We start from the raw sequence: 23511 nt of genomic DNA, 5'->3' as shown, positions 1-23511 counted from the left end.
TCCTTGGAAGAAAATCTATGACCAACCTAGACAGCATATTAAAAAGCAGAGACATTACTTTGCCAACAAGATCCGTCTAGTCAAAGCTTTGGTTTTTTCAGTAGGCATGTATGGATGTGAGAGTTGGACTATAAAGAAAGCTGAGCACTGAAGAATTGATGCTTTTGAACTGTAGTGTTGGAGAAGACTCTTGAGAATCCCTTGGACAGCACGGAGATCAAACCAGTCCATCCTAAAGGAAATCAGTCCTGAATATTCATTGAAAGGACTAATGCTGAAGCTGAAACTCCAATACTTTGGCCAACTGATGCAAAGAACTGACTCGTCTGAAAAGACCCTGATGCTGGGAATGATTGATGGCAGGAGGAGAAGGGGATGACAGAGGATGAGATGGTTGGATTGGATCACCGACTCAATGATCATGAGTCTGAGTAAGCTCTGGGAGTTGGTGGTGGACAGGGAAGCCTGGTGTACTGCAGTTCATGCGTTGCTGAGTCAGATACGACTGAGCGACTAAACTGAACTGAACTGATAACATCGTTCCTAAAATGCTAGCAGACAAAAAAGGATTTGGGGGTCAGAAAAGTTTGGAAAATACTTGGTTAAGAGACACTGAAAGAGTTTTTATCTTTTTAAACCATAGTCTTTCTCAGAGCTTAATAGGTTTTGTGTCCATACTGAGGCTCTAAGGTAAGATGTACTTTCCAAACTTATTTGACCAGTGAGCATCCCCACTCCCTTTTTAGCAACACTGGAACTGGTAATGTGATATAACATACATGGTATACATGGTATTATGAAGAAACTACTTTGGAAAATGCTGCTGTAAAGCCTTCTATGAAGCACTTTATAACAAACTGTCCTCTCAAAATTCATCCAGAAACACTATTACTGTCATATTGCCATGAATCAAAGGCAAAATTAATGATAAGACACAATTCTAAAGTTTTTTGGGCAGGGTAATGTGGCTGAAGAAACACTGCCATGCTAAATGTACGCATGTATTGTAAGCTAAAGGCAAAATTTCAGAAATGCTAAAAACTGAAAAACAGATGTGGTGAGGAAAACAAGGTGCATCCAAGAGAAAAACCCACACCTGCCTGCTGTAATTATGATATTTTATTACAAATTGGAATTAAGACTATACAATCTACCATTTACATGAGTTCTTTCTCTTTTATTTTATACAGATTATTTATTTTGCTTTTGAGTTAATATATTTACTTTATGATATACAGTCAGCCCCTTCTATTACCTCTTCACACATACACTACTTAAAGGACCAACGTTGACTTTGATAAGTTTAAAGACTCTTTATAATACTTGATTGGGAGACCGAAACTCCTGGGGTATACTGGAGTCTGGTTCTATCTCCTTTTCTGCATTGAGTAGGAAGGTCAATACTATACTGGAGTGGTTAGAAGGATCTCTTGAAATGATCAGCAGTAACAGGAAGTAAAAGCTCAAAAAACACTAAAACAAACAAACAAACAAAAAACCCAAATGAGCAGTGTTAACAGTTCCAGGTTGGGAAATTATTCATCTAATTGCCATGTGACTGCAACCTAAGATGAAAGTTACCAAATGTTCATTCTGGTACTTTTTGCTACATCAAGTTTCTGATTCCAAGACTTTTTTTTTTTTTTAAAGGTTAAAAAAGAGATAGAGCTACACAAGTACTCATCAGATTTAGATTAAAAAATTTTTTTTAATTTTAAAAATTGAAGTATAGTTGACTTACAATGTTGTCTTAGTTTCTGGTGTATAGCAAAGTGATTCAGCTATACAATTATATATTCTTTTTCATATTCTTTTCCATTATAGTTTATTATAGAGTATCGAATATAGTATTACAATATAATGTGACCTTGTCGTTTATCTATTTCATACACAGTAATTTGTATCTGCTAATCCCAAACTCCTAATTTATCCCTTCAACATCCCTTTTCCCTTTGGTAACCAAAAGTCTTTTTTCTGTGAGTCTGCTTCTGCTTCATAAATAAATTCATTTGTGTCATATTTTACTTTTTTAATATAAATCTATTTATTTTAATTGGAGCCTTTATTACTTTACAATATTGTAGTCGAGTGTCATATTTTAGATTCCACATACAAATGATACCATGTGATATTTGTCTTTCTCTAACTTCACCTCGTATGATAATCTCTAGTCCATCCATGTTACTACAAATGGTAGGATTTAATTCCTTTTTATGACTGAGTGGTATTCCATTGTGTATATATGCCACATCTTCTTTATTCATCTGTAAATGGTCATTTAGACAGCTTCCAAGCCTTGGCTATTGTAAATAGTGTTGCTCTGAACACTGGCACGCATATGTCTTTTCAAATTATAACTTTTATCTAGCTATAAATTGGAGTGGGATTGCTACATCCATATGACAACTGACTTTAAGGAAACTTCATACTGTTTCCCATACTAGCTGCAGAGATTTATATTCACATCAACAGTGTAGCACAGTTCCCTTTTCTCCATACCCTCTCTGCTGCTGCTGCTAGGTCACTTCAGTCGTGTCCGACTCTGTGTGACCCCATAGACAGAAGCCCACAAGGCTCTCCCGTCCCTGAGATTCTCCAGGCAAGAACACTGGAGTGGGTTGCCATTTCCTTCTCCAATACCCTCTCTAGCATTTGTTATTTATAAACTTCATAATGATGACCATTCTGACCACTGTCAGGGTTGTTTGCTTTTTTATAATTGAGTTGTATGAACTGTTTGTATATTTTGGAAATTAAGCCCTTGTCGTTAGAATCATTTGTAAATATTTTCTCCCAGTAACAGGCTGCCTTTCCTTTTGTTTATGGTTTTCTTTGCTCTGCAAAAACTTGTAAGTTTGATTAGATTTCATTTGTTCATTTTTGTTTTTATTTTTGCTTTTGCTGTTGCCTTGGGAGACTGACCTAAAAAAACACTAGTATAATTTATATCAGAGAATGTTTTGTCCATTTTCTCTTCTAGGAGTTTTACGGTGACATCTTATATTTAAGCCTTCAAGTCATTTGCAGTTTATTTTTGTGTATGGTGTAAGGGTATGTTCTAACTTCATTGATGTACATGTGGCTGTCCAGCTTTCCAAACAACCTTTGCTGAAGAGACTGTCTTAAAATAAACTTTTTTTTTAATTGATATTGTATCACCCTCCCTTCATCTATCAGCTGGAGTTCAGTGATTAAAAAAAAAAGGAAAATTCTCTTTATTTATCTCAGGTATAATTCCTACAGAAAAGGTAGCACAAATGCCTTCTTCTTTCTCTTTATCTACTTGTTTTCAGAATGAGAAATGAGTTCCAGAGGTGACTAAATCTTTTTCTTTTTTAACATTGTAAGTTTATGGATTTAAATATATTGGATCTATTTCAATTTACTGCTTTATTTATTGTTTGATGCTCAAATTGACTAATCTTTGATCAGTCAGAATTCCATGTTAATTCTTGAGTCTTCTAACAGAACCTCAGCAATCTTAGATAGTTCCACTGCTTTCTGATGTGACAAAAATCTTACAAATCCAATCTATACATTTCCTGCCTGTACTGCTGATCCTATTCTTGATGCCAACTGTCTTGCTGTTTACACTGTTCACTGAACCCAGGGTTAAGCCTCTTAGCGCTGGAGCTAAGAGGCTGGAAGAAGGCGCGAGGAGCCATAGGAACTGCAGACACATTTCTTCTCTGCTGGCTGGCATTGCTGCCATAACACAGCCTTTCTCCTGGCTGAAGGAGTAGCCATAGCAGCAGCCATAACATAATCATAATGTAGCCATAACATAACCTCATATAACATAACTGCGATATCACTCCAATGAAGCCCCAAAGCAGGGGCAGCCAGTGTTTTCATGGTGAAACTCATACAGGCATACCACACAAAGCAGTCCATGACCAAGTGGGTACTTCATGATGCACATGTGCAGTGCTATAAGTGACCTCAGTTGTTACACAGCCGTGCAGTCACTGTTTACAGAACATAGGGTGAGAGGGAGTGAGAGCATGGGGTGAGAGAGCCTGCCTGGCACCACCTTGTTAATTTCCCACACTGCCCTGGACTCAGAGTCAGTTATCTCTCTCAGGAATCCTGTTCGACCTATTTATTTGATGGAAGGAATCCTTCTTATAGACATGCAGATTAATTTGCTACTTTATTTCTCTAGCATACTCGGGAATGATATTGCTTGTTGGTTTATTTTTTTGACTTGGTTTGTTCTTTGGCTTTATCTGTTCACTCAATACTCACTGAACACCTGCTGGCTACAAAGGAGTATGCTGGGAACGCTGGGAAAGACCAAGAGGACTATGACCAACTTCCTTGCCCTTGAACAGACTTCAATTTACAATAGTTTGTAGAGAAAACTAGAAATACCTAACAACTAAGGGGAAAAATTCATAAATGCCACAAGGCACTGACAGACTCTGAAATGGACAAGGGCAGAATAAGGGTTTATGAAGAGTGTAAAGAAAAAAATAGAATTTCAAAAGCTGGAAATGAAAGGAAAGGCAGAAAGAATGGCATGAGCAAAGAAAAAGAAAACAAGAAGGATGTGAGAACTGAACAACTGAGGCAGGCAGCTGGAGGAGAAAGGAGGTAAAGTATATATTTCAAGAATCTTTAGGGGCCAGTCCCAAGCTAAGCACACTAAACATGCTAACTATTTATGATAAACCAGATAAATAGTTATTTTTATGTTCCATTTTACAGCTGAGGCAACTTAAATCAAAGAAGCTAAGGTAACCTGCTTGAGATCTCATCTATGGCAAATGGCAGCACTAGGATTCAAACGAATTTTTTCTTCGTCTTACCTCTAAGTAACACTGTTTAACATATATTAAGGAAAGTAATGGAAAAATCAAAAGGTTGAATTGAGTCCACATTTTTGAGGGCCTCAAGTGTATAGTTAAGCATTTCAGACTTTCTTCTACAGCATGACACAGCCACTTAAGACTTTTAAAAGCAGGATGATGACACCAATAAAGCTGTAACAGAAGAATATTCTGGAGGCAGTGGGTTGGGAGAATATGGTGGCCAGAAGTGGACAGCTACTGTAACACTCTAGGTTGGCATCTGGAGAAACAAGTAGAAGCAGGGAAAGGAGGCAAATGTCTAGATGACAAGTGCTGGACGTAAAGAAGAGACAGGATTCAGAAAAGATACCAATATTCTGTTTACAAAATGAAAGAGCAAAAGTGAAACTGGGAAGTTAGTATAATGCTCTGGTTTGAAGGCAGAAATTAAGCTTTGTACAGAGCAATTATAAGGTGAAAGAAGGACGTTTAAGAGGAAACAACCAAGCAAGAAGATGGAAATACATGGACAGAACCAGGAAGTATAGAGTCACAGCAGACAACATGAGTAGGGAGTCTTAGGACTTGAGGATAAAGGAAAGCCCATAAAATAGTTGCCAGAAACTTAATGGAACAGAGTTCTTAAACCGAGCTGCCCAAAAGAACAACCCAAAGCTTTTTAGAATAGGTATGTTGAGGCGCCACACCTAATAAGTCTCCTTTTAGGGCTGATGGGTGGGATCCACATGTCTATAGCTTTACCAAACTATGCAGGTAATTCTGGTGCATATACCCTGGGTTGAGAAGACATTTTTTAAATGAACAAAAGAAGACTGCCATGACATCAGAAAGATTCTCTCAGTCAATCTGGCACATTCTTTGTTGAATCAGCTTTGTGTTTTCCCTAGAGGCTGTGAAGTGGAAGTGTGTAAACCTATGGTGAAAGTTTCCAAGAGTTTGAAACAAGCAAGACAGCATAGCCCAAAATCAAGGAGTAGTCTAGAAGCTGGTGAGTATACCTCTGAAATGCCACTGGTGGGTTGCAAAGGACAGATGGGTAAAGAAGCCTGAGCAGAAGCTACTGAGAAAGAGAAGCAAACTAGATGGCAAAAAAAAAAACAAAAAACAATGATGGTCCAAATAATTGGCAAGGGTTTCAGTAATAATTAAAGCACCTGATCCTAAGTTAAACACTTCATGTTCACTCTTTCAGTGTTCACAGTGATTGCTGTGACACAATGTGAACACTGAATATCATACCACAAGCCTTCAGATGGTTAACAGTACCATGAATCCCACTTTATAAGATGAGGAAATGAAAGCTTAGACAGGTTAAGGAGAAGTAACTGAGTCATAGCAGTATAAAAAGGGCAGCGAGTAACAACCCCATCGTCATATGAGCCTCCAGATTAGGAGGAAGGCTAATAAAATCTCAGCTGAGATAAGGTGGTAAAGGGAACTCTTGTAAAATGGCAGATAAAGATTTATGACACATTTTTAAAATTTACTCAACCAATATGTGCCAGTTTAAGCAGGCAAGATTCTGCAATAAAGACAGCTATACTGCTTGTTCTTGTATAGTTTACAGGTTAGTGAAGGAAGCAAACATTTGGAGGAGATGAGCACAGTGTGCAACAGGGACATGGAAGGGCACCTTGTCCAGCCTACTGAGGTTTACGGGGGAAGGAAAAACTCACGTGCAAGGGTTTGAAGGCCAGAGAAGACAAGATATACTGTGGGGATTAAAAGTAATTCAGCACAACTGGAGCAGAAAACAAAAGGAAGATACCACTGACCTTACTCATAATAGACCCTTTGCTCACAGGGGCTCCAGGAACAGAAGTGGGTCAAATGGGACCTGGACTGAAGAGCTAACTGGAGTTAGTAGTATATGTGAATTTTATAGAACTAAATGGTCCCAAGATCTGCAACAGAGGGTTACTATAATGTATGACCTAAAAAACTCATGCCATCTGGGCAGCTTGTGGCCTTATGAACAGAGAAGTGGCCAGTAAGCAAGTTGTTAAGGCTCCCATTCCAGGAGGATCTGATAGGTTGGCTTTTTCTCTTTCTCCCTTCTCTCCCTCTCTCCCTGCCCCCACGCCCCAATCTATTACAAAGTCATCCTATTTGTTGGCAATAACTTCTTATATCTATAGGGCAGAGTATTACTCAAGTGCTGACTAATGGATCTTTTCCCTGAAGCCACACTATGCAGAAAGTAAAACATCAAAATCAGCTTGTTTTGGAGAGACTGGAATAGAAGAGATACTAACATGAACTAATACATTCAGTCCCACCATACTCACAGCATTTTTAACAAAAATACTGATTTATGTATACACACAAATATAAAAACATTTATATATATTGTACGTACCTTTAAGAAATTTCCTTTTACACACACATTGTTTCATACAAATACACAATATGTCACGTTCTGGAGGGGTTCTACTGCAGGCTAGCCTTGCCCTTTTTAACTGGCTCTTGGCTCCTTTACTCCTTCTCTCCAATCATACACCAGAAAGATTCACATTAATGATTAGTATTCTTCTGTGTTTTCCTCCCATGTTCATATAAGCATATACAAACACATTTGTATACAGGCACATGTAAAGGGACTGATGAGACTTTTAAAAATAACGAAATTATGAAAGGTAACCCTTTCCTCACTTAATAATACATCTTATAGAAATCCCTGCAATTCATACAATCCTAATATATTCTTTTTAATACCTACATGAAGGGCAATTGAAAAATTATCCTTCTACTGTTTTTTATCCTATGCACACTGATGAAAAAAATCCTTTTCATAGATCCACACACATTACTTTTTATCATTTCAAGTGTCCAATTTGATATCCTTATTATAAATGTGTTCAAAAGCATTAGAGAGTGACCATTAGAGTCTTGTAGAGAAATGGAAATAAAAACAAAAACAAATGGGGCCTAATTAAATTAAATTTACAAGCTTTTGCACAGCAAAGGAAACCATAAACAAAATGAAAAGACTGGGAGAAAATATTTGCTATATTTTGCATCTTGCTACAGACAGATAAGCAATTAGTTTCCAAAATATGTAAGCAGCTCATATAATTCAATAATAAAAAACAAACTACCCAATCAAAAAATGGGCCAAAGACCTGAATAGACATTTCTCCAAAGAAGACATACAGGTGGCCAGTAGGCACATGAAGAGATTCTTAACACTGCTAGTTATTAAAGGAGTGCAAATCAAAGTAACAATGAAATATCAACTCCCATGGGTCAGAATGGACATCATTAAAAGTCCACAAATAATAACTGCTAAAGAGGGTGTGAGAAAAGGAAACCCTCCTACACTGCTGCTGGGAATGTAAACTGGTGCAGCCACTATGAAAAACAACATGGAGATTTCTAAAAATGGAGTTATCATATGATCCTGCAATCCCACTCCTGAGCATATTTCTGGAGAAAACCATAAGATGTGGTATATATACATAATGAAAGACTACTCAGTCATAAAAAAGAATGAAATAATGTCACTTGCAGCAACATCAACGGACCCAGAGATTATCATACTAAGTGAAGTAAGTCAGATAAGAGAAAGACAAATATCACGTATCACTTACATACGGAATTTTAAAAAATAATATAAATGAACTCATTTACAAAACAAAAACAGACTCATAGACATAGAAAACAAACTTATGGTTACCAAATGGGATAGCAGGGGGAAGTTGGGGGATGAATTAGGAGCTTGGGATTAACATATACACAGTGCTATATATAAAATAGATAAACAACAAGGACCTGTTGCATAGCACAGAGAACTATATTCAATATCTTTTAATAACCTATAATGGAAAAGAATCTGAAAAACAATGCACATACATACACGAACAGACATACACACACACACACAGAAAACTGAATCACTCTGCTATATACCTGAAACCACACAAGATGGTAAACTAATTATACTTCAATTTTAAAAGATCTTAAAGAATTTAATTGATATAATAAAAGAAAGCATGATAGAGCATTGTTGTACATGAATTCATGCTTCATGTAAAGGGTATTATACCACATACATTCTTTTGCAATTTTCTTGAGATAATGTTTGAGGTTTACTGATATACAGAAACTTAGTTCATGCATTTTTATAGGTGTGTAGCATTTTTGCCATTTTTCTTCTGTTTTAATTATAATTTTTGTTTTTCTTTTTATCCTATTTACAATTTTTACTAGGAATAACTCCTGAACTTGATCAACTGCCTTTTCAACATCCACTGGTTCTACAGTACGTACATATTTCTCAGCTTTATTTTGTGCATGATATTGACATATTTCCCCCCAATTGAATTATCTTTGAATTCTTAGAGTAAATCCTACTTTTGTTTATTCTAGCTTCACTTCTGAATGTATTACTATCCTAACCAGAATTTTTTATCTATTGTTATAATGGAAATTACAAGTTTTTTTCTTTGTACTATATCTGTATCAGAATTTGGCACTAATGAAAGAATGCTGGCTTCTTTAAAGCATTTTCAGAGCTTCTCACCTTTATCTATATTGGATTATTTACACAACACTGGATTTATCTTTTTTTTTTAATAAGGCCAAATTCAACTTCGAATGCACATTTCTAGTCAATTTTTAATAACTTTTTTAGTCTCTTTAAAAAATTAACTTGAAAGTTCTCTACATCTTAGGGTAATTTTGCCAGGAAAACATTAATTTACTCTCTCTCTTTTTTTGCCACAGTTTGGCATGTAACAGTCTCTAAGAATTCTTTTGGTATATCCCATATCTGTTTATATCTCCTTTCTCATTCCTTGTATTTTTCTTCTAAGTGCCAAGTTCCTTCATTGTTTGTCTTTCTTTTTTAATAATGGAAAAATTTTAGACTGTAAATTTTTATCTGAGTAAAGGATTTAATGTATTTTGGTAGGAAAGTCTCCTTTCCTTTCCACATAGTTTGAAGTTCCTTTTTTGATTTCTTTGATCCACCAGATATTCAACAGTGTTGCACAATTTCAACAGGATTTTCCAACTGATATAATGTTTAGCATAGAGCAACATCTTTTTTTTTTTAATTTTAAAGCATATGCTTAAATAGTAATGCTCAATTCATGACATAGCTGAATCCCAAGAGGTCATGCATAATGTAAGTCAACTTTTTCAAGCCAATTAAGTGCCAAAAGAAACATTTTAAATGATGAAGAAAATTTTATTAATTTCCTTAAAGTTGGCATAAAATATATGTAAATTTTCAAGCCTGCAAGAATTGATGCTGCTGAAATAATACTGTACTTAGTCTCAGTTTTCCTCTTAGCTTTCTACAGTATTTTCTAAAGTGTCCTGCATAGCACGATGGGGAATAAAAGTGGAAACGAGTCTGGAGTTACCCACATTCAATCAATTACCCGCTTAGAGACCTGCACATATGTCAGCATGTTGAAATCTCTGAGATGTCTTGCCTACCTCTGGTTAACTAAGCATTTCCTAAATGTATGTGATTACCTCATTCTTCTGCCAATTAACACCTCTTAATTCTCCTTGAGAAATGCAAGACAAGAAAATAGATATTCCTTGGAGAGAAAGACAATGTAATTGAATTCTGCCTTCTCTGGGTTATTCACAGCTGGGGTTCAGTAAATGTTTGCTGAATGACTCGGCATTAGGGGAGATGTGATATGGCAACAGGAGATAACAAAGTGTCCATTGCAGCTGTTCTCAGCATGGTTATACAGAAGTGGAGTTCTCTTAGTAAGAAGCACTCAATATTTTGCATCAAAATACAAATTTTCTTTTCTATTTACAACTGTAAATGAAAATTCCTAAGACATTGACCCTGCACACATCCATGTATCAAAACCTAACACCCTGAGAAGGCCAACAAAACCCAACAAAAATAATACTGCAGTTGCAGTACATAAATGTATACACAACATACATACAGGGCTTCCCTGGTGGCTCAGATGGTAAAGAATCCACCTGCAATGCGGGAGGCCTGGGTTCAATCCCTGGCTTGGAAAGATCCCCTGGAGAAGGGAATGACAATCCACTCCAGTATTCTTGCCTGGAGAATCTCCAGGGACAGATGAGCCTGGCAGGCTACAGTCCGTGGTGTCACAAAGAGCTGGACACAACCGAGCAACTAAGACACATATATTCACACACCATCATCACTACCACACCTGGATTCCCTTTTCTACTGTGCAAAATGTTAGAGGCTAACAACTTAGGGTATTCAGATCAGAGGATGCTCAGAGAAACAAAAGGAAAAACTTGCCAATCATTCCACTGTGCATACTAAACTATGACAAGTGGGACTGCATACTTTTGGGTCCTGTTTTTTTAGTTTTATGATTTAGTCATTATAATTTCAGTCATAAACTATACAGTGAACTAGGTAAGGCCAAAAAGCCTCAGAATTGTAAAAATAATCTAAATTTATTTAGCCACAGAACTTCTAATTTCAGAAACTAAGACATGAAATTTTACATTTGTAGTAGCTGCCTACAGAATTCTGATTTTGTTTGGGACAACAATGAACGCACAACCAAAGGGATAAATCATAATTGATCTATGTTAGTCATGCATCTCCTGCTCCTCTTGGTCAGGTAACTTCCTTTCCAGGCTTCTCTGTAACTAGAGCTAAAGAAATATACATGACCCAGCCATGTAGCCAGTGAGCAAAAGAAGGAATCTGCTGGAAGGAGTCTATGAAAGATTGTTCTTTCAAACATAAAAAGAAAGTCACATTAGAAGGTACTTTGTCCCCATCTCATCTTTTTTGCCTAGAACACTGGTGTGGGGAAAATAATGCCTGGGGCTGAAGCCATCACCCTTAAACCATGAGGTGACAAGTAAAAGCTTAAGAAACTAACACATAAAGGAAAACAGACTGGGAGGACAGTAAGATCCTGGATTCTTGATAATATTATGGAGCCAACTGAACGAAGTCTGAACCAACCTACTTCTAGGTTTATTGTTAATAAGTTAATAATAGATATATTTATGGTTTGGGGCTTCCCTGGTGTCTAAAGAAGGTAAGGAATTTGACCAGAATGCAGGAGACCCAGGTTCAATCCCTGGGTTGGAAAGATCCCCTGCAGAAGGGAATGGCTACCGGCTCCAGTAGTCTTGCCTGGATAACTCCGTGGACAGAGGAGCCTGGCAGGGTATGGTCCATAGGGTTGCAAAGAGTCAGACATGACTGAGTGGCTAACGTTGTCACACTCATCCTTATGGTTTAAGCTCTTGTTGGTTGAATATAGTGTCACTTCAGCCAACTGCTTCTTAACTGACACAGCAGTGCCCTATGTTTTGGTACTGTGATAAAGATTATAAACTATTTAATATTTCAGAATTTAAAATTTTAGAAAAGCAATAGGAAAAGTGAGACACTCAACATTTCACTGCGTGAAATGTCACAGTTAAATTGCTTTTACAAGCATGAAATGTTTTGTTAACATTAAACAACAGGATAAAAAATTTAACAAGACAAATAATAGGAAAAATCGATCCATACCCGTACCTTTCCGTGTGTTCTCCGTCACATCCACCCCAAACTGGATAATGTCACCGGAAAGAATTTCACATGGTGGACTTTCTTCAGAGCCTCGACTCAATCTCTGGCTATTTATAAAGGTACCATTACTACTTTTAGTGTCTTGAAGATAAAACTGCAAAAATAAAATTTTAAAAAAGAGCCAAAGATTAATAGTAATAATTTCAAACCTACTTTTAAAAAAAGTACTTCCAACTTTGCAAACTAAAACAGGTGAATTTTTTCTCCGTATCAATTCAAATTACTTATTTCAGCTAAGATTTTCCATTATATATAAAATCAGAACTTTGAAAGTGGGAGATTTAAAATCCAGTGGGACAAAATGGTATATCACTTCAGAAAACAGTTTATAAGGTCCTCAAAATGTTAGAATGTAAAGCTAGCATATGACCCTTCAATTCCACTCTGAGGTACATACTGAAGAGAACTGAAAATACATGTCCTCACAAAAACTTGGTACACAAATGTTCACAGCAGTTATTATTCATTAGAGTCTAAAAAATGGAAACCCATATGTCCATCAACTGATGAATAGGAAAATAAAATGTAGTATATCCATATGAATTAATTATTTGGCAATAAAAAGTAATGAAGTACTGATTTATGTTACAACATGAATGAACTTTTAAACATTAAGCTAAGTAAAAGAAATCAGTCACAAAAGACATATGTAATTCAATTTATATGAAATATCCAGAATAAGCAAATCCAGAGATAAAAAGCACATTAGAAGTTGCACGGGATTGAGGTGTCAGGGCGGAGGCGGGGAGGGGTGGAGTGGGGTGAGTAACTGCTAATGGGTATAACGGTTCATTTTGGGGTGATTAACAGGTTCTAAAGTTAGACAGTTGTGATGGTTGTACAACTCTCTGAATTATTCATTTTAAAAGACTGAATTTATGGCATATAAATTATATCTCAAAAAAACATTTTTTTTAAAGGTAATTATACAAAACTCTAATTTTATCTTCCTATCTCACTTTGACTTTGTAACCCTGCTGCTTTAATTTCTGGGTTAAATCAAAAGAAGTGTTATTTACTCCACGGGCAAGGACAATTGGTAGTAGGTAACACCACAGAGTCGGACACGACTGAAGCGACTTAGCAGCAGCAGCAACACCTATACGAACAGCTATTACTGAACTAACGTACTTGGTATCAGGACCAACATGTCTTCAGTAAATTCTTTGTGATAAACAGATTGAAGACACGAGAAACTAAAATACTGGAATCAACTGTGAAGGTATCACTTTCCAGCCCCCACTAAACTTGCCTTTCATCACTTGGGTAACCCTCCCTCTCTAAAATAGGAAGGGACAGCAAAAGGCACAGGAAGCCTACCTATTTATCACCTACCTATCCCCAAAGAAATTATCAACAACTGGGATCACACACAACAGACTTACTAGGAAGAGAACAACCAATAAAAAAAGATGTACCTTTCTTTTTGCATTTTTCTACACTCTCCAGCCCTGCTTACTCTAGCAACACATTTTCACTGAATTCCTTCCTAAAGAAGAAAGGAAAGAAGAAAACTAATATTTATTAAAATGCATGTTGCACCACCAGGCCCTCATTTAACCTCAACGTTAAAACTACGATATAGATATTATTTCCATTTATATATGAGAAAAGTAGGGCACAGGCAAGTATCTTTCCAAAGGTCACACAGCTATGGAAGACAGAAGCATGGATTTATATAACAGAATTAAAAGGGACATTTTTTCCCCCATTACTTCATACTGACCTTCATGTTTCATTTATCCTTCACTCCTCCCATAAAACCCTCTTCCAAAATGAAACACAACAAAAGAATAAGTGATTTGCAGGAAATATGAAAATGACATTTCTTTTCATTAATTCCTAGGCGACAATTTAAAGGCCACAGGCTGGCTATAAATGACTTATTCTGTTTATAATTCAAGAGAGACCAACTGTTACTTTGGCTAGCAGTTTATATATTTAATTACAGGCCATTAGGAAAGAAAACTGTGTTGATATTTTACAAGTCCATTTGAAATTTAAAGGGTTTAACATTTCACACCAGAGAGATAAGCATAGGCAACATGCTCAAGAAGGGACAATAATCCTTGATTTTTTCCACACTGATTTTTTTTTGTTTGTTTTTTTAATAGATATATTCTTAGGAAATGTGGCAATATCTGAATTCTGGTTTGGTCATTTTCAGTTGTATGTGCCTTGGCAAACCATATAAGAGGATTATAGATTTACAGTGGTTTTCAAACTTCAAATTCTAATCCATTATTGTGTTAGGATTAGGGGCGGGAGGAGACGGGGACGACAGAGAATGAGATGGATGGATGGCATCACCAACTCGATGGACATGAGTTTGAGTGATCTCCGGGAGCTGGTGATGGACAGGGAGGCCTAGAGTGCTGTGATTCATGGGGTCGCAAAGAGTCGGTCACGACTGAGCGACTGAATTGAATTGAATTGAATTGAATGGATGAGATGGCTGGATAGCATCACTGACTCAATGGACATGAATTTGAGCCAACTCCAGAAGATAGTGAAGGACAGGGAAGCCTATGTGCTGCAGTCCATGGGGTTGCAAAGAGTCCGACACAACTTAGGGACTGAACAACAACAAAGTGTGTTACTAAGTCAATTTATTGGGCTGTGACTAGTGGTTTAAAAAAAAAATTAAGAGAACGGAAGTAAGGATATATGAAATGAGGTTCAGTACTGTTTAGCAAGCTTTGCTTGAAAAACAAAAAAATGTGTGTTTTTCTGTATACACATATGCACACATATATCTCAATACCTCATGTTTGTAGCTCTTAACTCTAAAACCACAAATTTTCAAATTAAAAGAATTTAATCAATATTAACCCAGGTTCTTTACATTCTAACATGTCTACTATGTCCAAAGCATACCCATAGTACCTTTGACCTCCAGTTAGCTTGAAAACACCATTTACATTAGTTGCTCACTGTTCCTCTGCTCTCAATCTGCTAATAGCTTCCAAACATCTTGTAATAAAGTTCAAAGTTCTTACCATTACAGCCAATAAAACCCCATATGACCTGGCTCGTGGTTCCCTCTCTGAACTCAACTTCTACTATTTTCCCCACTAACCTCCATTCGTGCCCCAGAGCCTCTGCACTTGGGCATAGCTAGACAGCAATAGTTTACTTACCTGCAGAAATATTTATATTGATTTACCCTTCTCCCCTTGGTGTTGTGAAAAACTGATATTAAAAATGTTTCTGCACCTTCAATGAAACAGTCTGCCACTATTCAGTTTACACTGTACAAAATTTACTATCAGGTTAGTTAGGTAGGTGTAGGGCTTCCCTTGTGGCTCAGCTGGTAAAGAATCCGCCTGCAATGCGGGAGACCTGGGTTCGATCCCTGGGTTGGGAAGATCCCCTGGGGAAGGGAAAGGCTACCCACTCCAGTATTCTGGCCTGGAGATGGACTGTATAGTCCACAGGGTTGCAAAGAGTCGGATACGACTAAGCGACTTTCACACTTCCACTAGGTAAGTGTAAAGAAGTCAAGAGACTGGGAAGTGACTATGTTTGCAAGGGACTGGTAAGTGACTATGCTAACAGTCCCTGGATGTACTTCCCATGGTAGGTATGTCATTTGGTCCTTTGTCACCTTCCAACCAGAAATTTCTTTCTCCTCTATTCTGATAACTTTTTCCATCAGGCTTTTTTTTTTTCTCTCCCATTTTTTTTTACTACGTTGGGGAAAAAAAAAAATTCTATTGAAGCTTTCAGTTCAGTTCAGTTCAGTCGCTCAGTCGTGTCTGACTCTTTGCGACCCCATGAACCACAGCATGCCAGGCCTCCCTGTCCATCACCAACTCCCAGAGTTCACTCAAACTCATGTCCATCGAGTCGGTGATGCCATCCAGCCATCTCATTCTCACTATCTTTATTTCCTAGAAGCCTAAGGAATGCCCAATCCATCTCTAGTGTTTGCATCAGCCACTGGGCATTCACTTTGATGTTGAGCAGGTGTCTCAGGAGTCCTGAATTTATAAAACCCTCTGTAGCGTGTGGCCAAAGTCCATCTCTCACTGTTTTCAAACAGGCTTTATCCTCAATTAACCCCCTGCCTTCCCCTGAATTAAAGTTAAGCTCCCCTACATCAGGCATTGATGGCGATCCTTGAACTGAAAGGCTGTTCTCGCCCTAACAGTCACTCTTTCCTGTTTCTCGTTTATTACGATTACTTTCAAAGACACAAGCACAGCACTTCACAGGTTGCATAATTTGCTCTTTGGCCTTCAGAGAGTTTCTGCTGTTCATTCCCTAAGCAAACATGTTCTGTACCATTTGCAACTTCACCTCAATGTGTAAATGCTTTCATTTCCACTATAATGATAAACTGCTTCTTTCTAGCCTTCTCTAAGTTGACAGGTTTTGCAGTATCCAAATACCAACAGATTTTTTAAAGTTTCAGAACGAAGCACAAACATGGGAGACAGGTCATCAATGAGAGGCCAGAAATTCCAAGTCCATACGGGGAAATGTTAAAATATGAATTCAGAGTGAATCCTGGACTCTTGGTAGCAGATACTACATTACAGATTTTTTAATTTACTTGAATCACCACCTAAAATCAAAAAGAGTGACTAAGATAGCAAAACTAAAATCCATGGAGAACATATACAATAACAGGTGGAAATTATCCATATGAAACTCAAAATAAAAGTGGGAAAAAGCATCAACAGTTACAAGACCTGCATGAAATCAACATCTGTGCAGGAGGATGCATACAGAAGCAATGGGCATTTGAAGGACTTGAGTACCTCAGAATAGTCACTGTCTATTCACTGGACAACATGATAGCCCATTTGAAAAGAGAATCTGAAAATGGGAAAGGTTTAGCCTAATCCGCTAACAAGTGAGTGTGAGGTAAAATCTGAAAAAGGATGGAGCAGTCCGAGTCATATAAATTCTTAAAACCAACCTACCAACCAAAGTTGCACTCCAGGACAGGACTTTCCCTCAAAAGCTGTAGGGTTTGGAACCAAAATTGAGCAGGGTAGAGACAATAGAGACAGGAAAGAAAGATCCAGATAAAAGTAGAAAAGGGGAAAGGAAGCCATTATATTTTTAAACAGTTTACAAAAACAACAGAAGAGGGAGCTCTATGACATTAGAAAAGTTATCCTGAATCATGACTCCCATCTCTAAGTTCAGGAAAACAAATTTTACATAAAAATGAGTAACAGAAAAATATCAGTGTCCCATCTCATAGCTATTTTAAGAAAAAATAATAAAAAGCAAACAACACTCCCTACACATAATGAGAGACATACCTTGGGAACAGATCAAAATTACACTATTTCAGAACAAGCTAAAAGACACTAAGAAAATAACTCAAGGCATGGAAAAGAAATATAAATTACAATTACAAAACTGCAAGAAAAAACTCAAAAAAAGAAACAGGAAAAAAGGGGAATCATTTCAGGAATGAGTACAAAATTAGGACATGAGTAACTAAGTAATACCAGACCACCTGACCTGCCTCTTGAGAAATCTGTATGCAGGTCAGGAAGCAACAGTTAGAACTGGACATGGAACAACAGACTGGTTCCAAATTGGAAAAGGAATATGTCAAGGCTATATATTGTCACCCTGCTTATTTAACTTATATGCAGAGTACATCATGAGAAATGTCTGGATGAAGCACAAGCTGGAATCAAGATTGCTGGGAGAAATATCCCATAACCTCAGATATGCAGATGACACCACCCTTATGGCAGAAAGTGAAGAACTAAAGAGCCTCTTAATGAAAGTGAAAGAGGAGACTGAAAAAGTTGGCTTAAAGCTCAACATTCAGAAAACTAAGATCATGGCATCTGGTCCCATCATTTCATGGTAAATAGGTGGGGAAACAGTGGAAACAGTTACAGACTTTATCTTCTGGGCTCCAAAATCACTGCAGATGGTGACTGCAGCCATGGAATTAAAAGACGCTTACTCCTTGGAAGGAAAGTTGTGACCAACCTAGATAGCATATTAAAAAGCAGAGACATTACTTTGCCAACAAAGGTTTGTCTGGTCAAGGCTATGGTTTTTCCAGTGGTAATGTATGGATGTGAGAGTTGGACTGTGAAGAAAGCTGATCGCTGAAGAATGGATGCTTTTGAACTGTGGTGTTGGAGAAGACTCTTGAGAGTCCACTGGAGTGCAAGGAGATCCAACCAGTCCATCCTAGAGCAGATCAGTCCTGGGTGTTCATTGAAAGGACTGATGTTGAAGCTGAAACTCAATACTCTGGCTACCTGATGTGAAGAGCTGACTCATCTGAAAAGACCCTGATGCTGGCAAAGATTGAAGGCAGGAGAAGAAGGGGATGACAGAGGATGAGATGGTTGGATGGCATCACCGACTCAATGGACATGAGTTTGAGTAAACTCCAGGAGTTGGTGATGGACAGGGAGGCCTGGCGTGTGGCAGTCCATGGGGTTGCAAAAAGTCAGACACAACTGAGTGACTGAACTAAACAGAACTAAGTAAAGCAAATAATGCCTTAAGAGAAGAAAGAAAAAAAGGAGAAAAATTGAATCAAAAAGGAAAGAAGAAAGTAAAATCAGCAAAATGGCAGAGTAGGCGGCTCCAAGCTCTCATCATCACACAAACATTGAAATATATGCTGAAAGAGTCAGAACCAACTATGTCAGAACTCTGGAAACAAAAGTTGTACAGTGACTATGTGAACACTGAATCAAGAAAAGGGGAACTTAAAAATTGTAGGAAATGGCTGTAGCATTCCTTACCCTTGTCCCCTTCCCTCCCTCTATAAAGCGGAAGCCTTGAAGATATCAGCCTGCATTTCCACTATGGGACATAGCTACCTGGTTTCAGAGAGAGCAGAGCAGACCTAAACTGCAAATTATTGTGTCTATCTACTCTAACGTGTCTGGGTGCTACTTGAAGGACTAACTCAGAACTCACCCATGCTGGAAAAGCAGTGACTTGGCTTGCTGAAAAAGTGGGATTTATCCAAAGTGGTTCAATATAAGTCAATCAATATAATATACCACAGTAATAGAAAAAAGAAAAAAAATGAAACCACAAGATCACCTCAATTGATGTAGGAAAGGCATATCTGACAAAACCCAGCACCCTTTCATGATATTTAAAATATGCACGCACACACAAAGAAAGTTAAGACTGAAAGGAACTTCCTCAACATGATAGAGGATATTTATGAAAAACTCACAGTTAACATAATACTTAGTGGTGAAAGACTAAAAGCTTTCTTCCTAAGATCAGAAACATGGCAAGGAAGCCTGCTTTTTACCACAGCTACACAATACTGTACTGAAGTTCTAGCCAGACACAAGAAGAGAGAAGTAAAAGGCATCCAAATTGGAAAGGAAGAAGTAAACCGTGTCTATTCACAGATGACAAGATCCTATATATGGAAAATCCCACAGAACCCACAAGAAAGCTACAGAGCTAATAAACAAATTCAGCAAAGTTGCAGTTTACAGGACAAACACACAAAAATCAAACGTGTGTATACATCAGCAATGAATAATCCAAAAAGGAAATTAAGAAAAGAAATTAAATTTATAATAGTAACTAAATAAAATACCTATGAATAAATTTAATCAAAGACATAAAAAAAACTTGTACAATGAAAATTATAAAATACTGCTGAAAGAAATTAAAGACAAATACAGGCATAGCTTGTTTTACTGTGCTTCACAGATATTTCATTTCTTACAAACTGAAAGTCTGTGGCAACCCTGGGTCAAACTAGTCTATTAGCATAATTTCTCCCATAGAATTGTTTTTTAATTAAGGCACGTACATTATTATTTTTTAGATGTAATGTTGCTGCTGCTGCTAAGTCACTTCAGTCGTGTCCGACTCTGTGTGACCCCATAGACGGCAGCCCACTTAATATAGTGTAAACAACTTTTACATGCACTGAGAAACTAAAAAATTTGTGTGACTCACTTTATTGTGATACTTGATTCATTGCGATGGTGTGCAACTGAACCCACACATCTCTGAGATATGCCTATAAACAGAAGGACATCCTGTGTTCATGGGCTGTAAGATTAAATATGTGTAAATAGGACCCAAAGTGGTCTACAGATTCAATGCAATCCCGATCAGAATTTCAACTGCCTTTTTATGGGGAAGTGGAAAAGCCAAACTTCAAATGCTTATGAAATTGCGAAGGACCCCAAAACAATCTTGAAAAAGAAGAAAAGGGTCTATCCAACAGGAAAAGAACCTTTTCCTGAACAAATGGTGCAGGGACAACTGTATAACTACTTGCAAAAGTTGGACCCCTACTTTCCACTATATACAAAAATTAGCTCAAAATGAATCAAAGACCTAATTATAAGAGCTAAAATGATAAAGTTCTTCTCAGCCATTACTTTTTAATACTGTTTTTAAATATTTATTTATTTATTAGATTGTTCTGGGTCTTTGTTGCTTTGTGTGGGCTTTCTCTAGTTGCAGCGAGTACAGGTTATTCTTCGTTGTGTTGCTTGGGCTTCTCATTGCGGTGGCTTCAGAGCACAGGCTCTAGGCCCATGGGCTTCAGTAGTTGTGGCACACAGGCTCAGTACTTGCGGCTCATGGGCTCAGGAGTTGTGACACATGAGCTCAGCTGCTCCTTGGCATGTGGGATCTCCCTGGACCAGGTATCGAACTTGTATCCCCTGCATTGGGAGGCGGATTCTTACGTGCCAAGAGGGAAGCTCACCATTACTTCCTCAAATAACTTTTTTCTGCCCCTTTCTTACTCTCTTCTAAGATTTCCATAATGCATATAGTGACATATATAGTGAAGTCGCTCAGTCGCATCCGACTCTGCGACCCCGTGGACTATAGCCTACCAGGCTTCTCTGTCCATGGGATTCTCCAGGCAAGAATACTGGGGTGGGTTACCATTTCCTTCTCAAGGGGATCTTCCTGACCCCGGGATCGAACCCGGGTCTCCCGCATTGGAGGTAGACGCTTTAACCTCTGAGCCACCAGGGAAGCTTGGTTGCTCAGTCATGTCCGACTCTTTGTGATCCCATGGACTATACACCATCCATGGAATTCTCTAGGCCAGAATACTGGAGTGGGTGGTCTTTTCCTTCTCCAGGGGATCTTCCCAACCCAGGGATCAAACCCAGGTCTCCCACATTGCAGGCAGATTCTTTACCAGCTGAGCCACATAATGCATATGTTGGTACATTTAATGGTGTCTCATAGGTCACTTTGGAGAAGGAAATGGCAACCCACTCCAGTGTTCTTGCCAAGAGAATCCCAGAGACGGGGGAGCCTGGTGGGCTGCCATCAAAGGGGTCACAGAGAGTCAGTTACGACTGAAGCGACTTAGCAGCAGCAGCAGCATAAGTCCCTCAGGTACTGTTCATTTTTCTTCATCTTTTTTCTTTCTAGTCCTGCCTTATCTTGAAGGTTTTTTTTTTTTTTTGATTCCTTCTTCCACCTGCTCAAATCTGTCATTGAAACTTCTACTGATTTATTTCAGCTATTGTTCTTTTATGATTTTTATCTCTCTACTGATCTTCTGCACTTCTCCACACATTGTTCTGCTTTTAAGTAGTCCATGGTTTCCTTCAGCATTTTGAGCATATTAGAAATAGTTAAAGTCTTTGTCTAATAAGTCCAATGTCTGGGCCTCCTCAGGGACGGCTTTTGTCAATCTGCATTTTTTTCTCTGTGATTGGATCATAATTTCCTATTTCTTCATATGCTTTGTAATTTTTTTTGAGAATTGGACATTTTTAATATTGTAATGTGGTAACTAAAGAAATCAGATTCTCTCTAACCCTAGAGATTGCTATTATTATGTGATGAAGGCTATAGTCAAGTTTATTTATTGACTTTTCCAAACTATTTTTTTTGCAAACAGTATCTTCCTTGTCGTGTATTATCACTGAAGTCTCCATTTCGTCATCTCCATGGTCATCCGGTGGCCTGACAGAGATTTCCTTATACATCAGGATCCAATAAGAAAAGGGGAAAAGGTATGTCTCTTTAAATCCCCTTGGCCGAAGCCAGGGAAGTCATGTTAGCCTTTGAGGTTTGAAACAATGGCCAACCACTGGGCCAGGTCCTCAGCAATCAAAAGCAGCAACAACAACAACAAAAACACACCTCAATTTCTGAAAGAGAAGCAAAGCCACCCCAGGAATCAGGGACCACCATACCCAATTTTCTGCCACAGGGCTAGTAGATGGAAAGTGGTAGCCACCAAGCAAAACACTGAAGTTCTAAAAAATCTGGCAGCCTCTTTCTTCATTAAGCACTCCCCTGGATGCTGTGTTCGCCTAGACTCCAGAATTCCAAAATAATTGCTTCAGTCATGCTCCTTAACAGTCATCTTGGGGAAGAAACCAATTTTTGGAGCTTCCTCCTCCATCATTTTTTAAGGTGTCACTCCATGAGTCCCTAATCTATAATAATAGCTACCATTTGTTGACTGCTTGCTATGTGCAGGCACTTCTGATCTTCACAACAATCCTACCAAATATCTATCACCATCTCCATTTTATAGATTAAGAAACTGAGAGTTGAGTATATTAAGTAGACTGCCATGATCACAGAGATATTGCAGATTTGACCGTTATTCTCTCAAAATCTCCACTCTGCTTTCCTTCTTTCCTGCTTGGACTAAACACTCTCTGGTCTTTGAGTCCAAATTCATGAAATCCCACTTTATGAAGTTTTCCTGAACCAATCAGAATAGGAAGAGTCAATTTCCCCTCTAATTACACCATTAATACAAATTACTTTATCTGATGTTTACTTGGCACTTGTCTAGAGAGACTGCACACCCATAAAATCAAATGTGGAGCCACTCTACACTGAGAATAAATTCAGAGTATGAATTAAGTACCAAAATCCTAAGAGGTTGGTGAGAAAATAAAGTTAGACACAGTAAGTTGCTAACGAGACACTTAGAGTGAGGGAAGTGATCTGAATGAATGGTGAGGAGAAGGAGGAAGAACAGATATTACAGTACATATATATCTATATATATTTAAGACACAGTCCCAGAGGGTAACCAAAATCAAAGGAAAAAGTGGGGAAATATAAGAGTGAAGTTGTAAGAGAGGGCCTTGTGCATTGTACTTAGGAGTCCAGATTTCTTCAGACAGAAGCCACTGCTAAAGGATTTGATGAAAATAC

At 37.9% G+C, this 23511-nt stretch overlaps 1 protein-coding gene across 32 annotated transcripts in view; it reads right to left on the bottom strand.

Moving 5' to 3' along the window:
• Positions 1–23511, bottom strand: part of SLMAP (sarcolemma associated protein) — a 152124-nt gene that overhangs the window by 73664 nt on the left and 54949 nt on the right. For 21 of the 32 annotated variants that reach the window (XM_055414139.2, XM_055414137.2, XM_055414157.2 and 18 more), the window contains exon 2: positions 12319–12466. In XM_055414139.2, coding sequence (XP_055270114.1) covers positions 12319–12466 — 148 coding nt within the window. Of the gene's footprint in view, positions 1–12312; positions 12467–23511 lie in introns of all 32 variants that reach the window. The other 11 variants (XM_055414138.2, XM_055414136.2, XM_055414156.2 and 8 more) reach the window with 1 other exon arrangement.

The sequence above is a fragment of the Moschus berezovskii genome, chromosome 24 (assembly GCF_049115385.1).
Source record: "Moschus berezovskii isolate FMDL1 chromosome 24, NW_MosBer_1.0, whole genome shotgun sequence".
In the NCBI taxonomy this organism is placed as follows: Eukaryota; Metazoa; Chordata; class Mammalia; order Artiodactyla; family Moschidae; genus Moschus; species Moschus berezovskii.
This window is presented reverse-complemented; position numbering and strand designations above follow the sequence as displayed.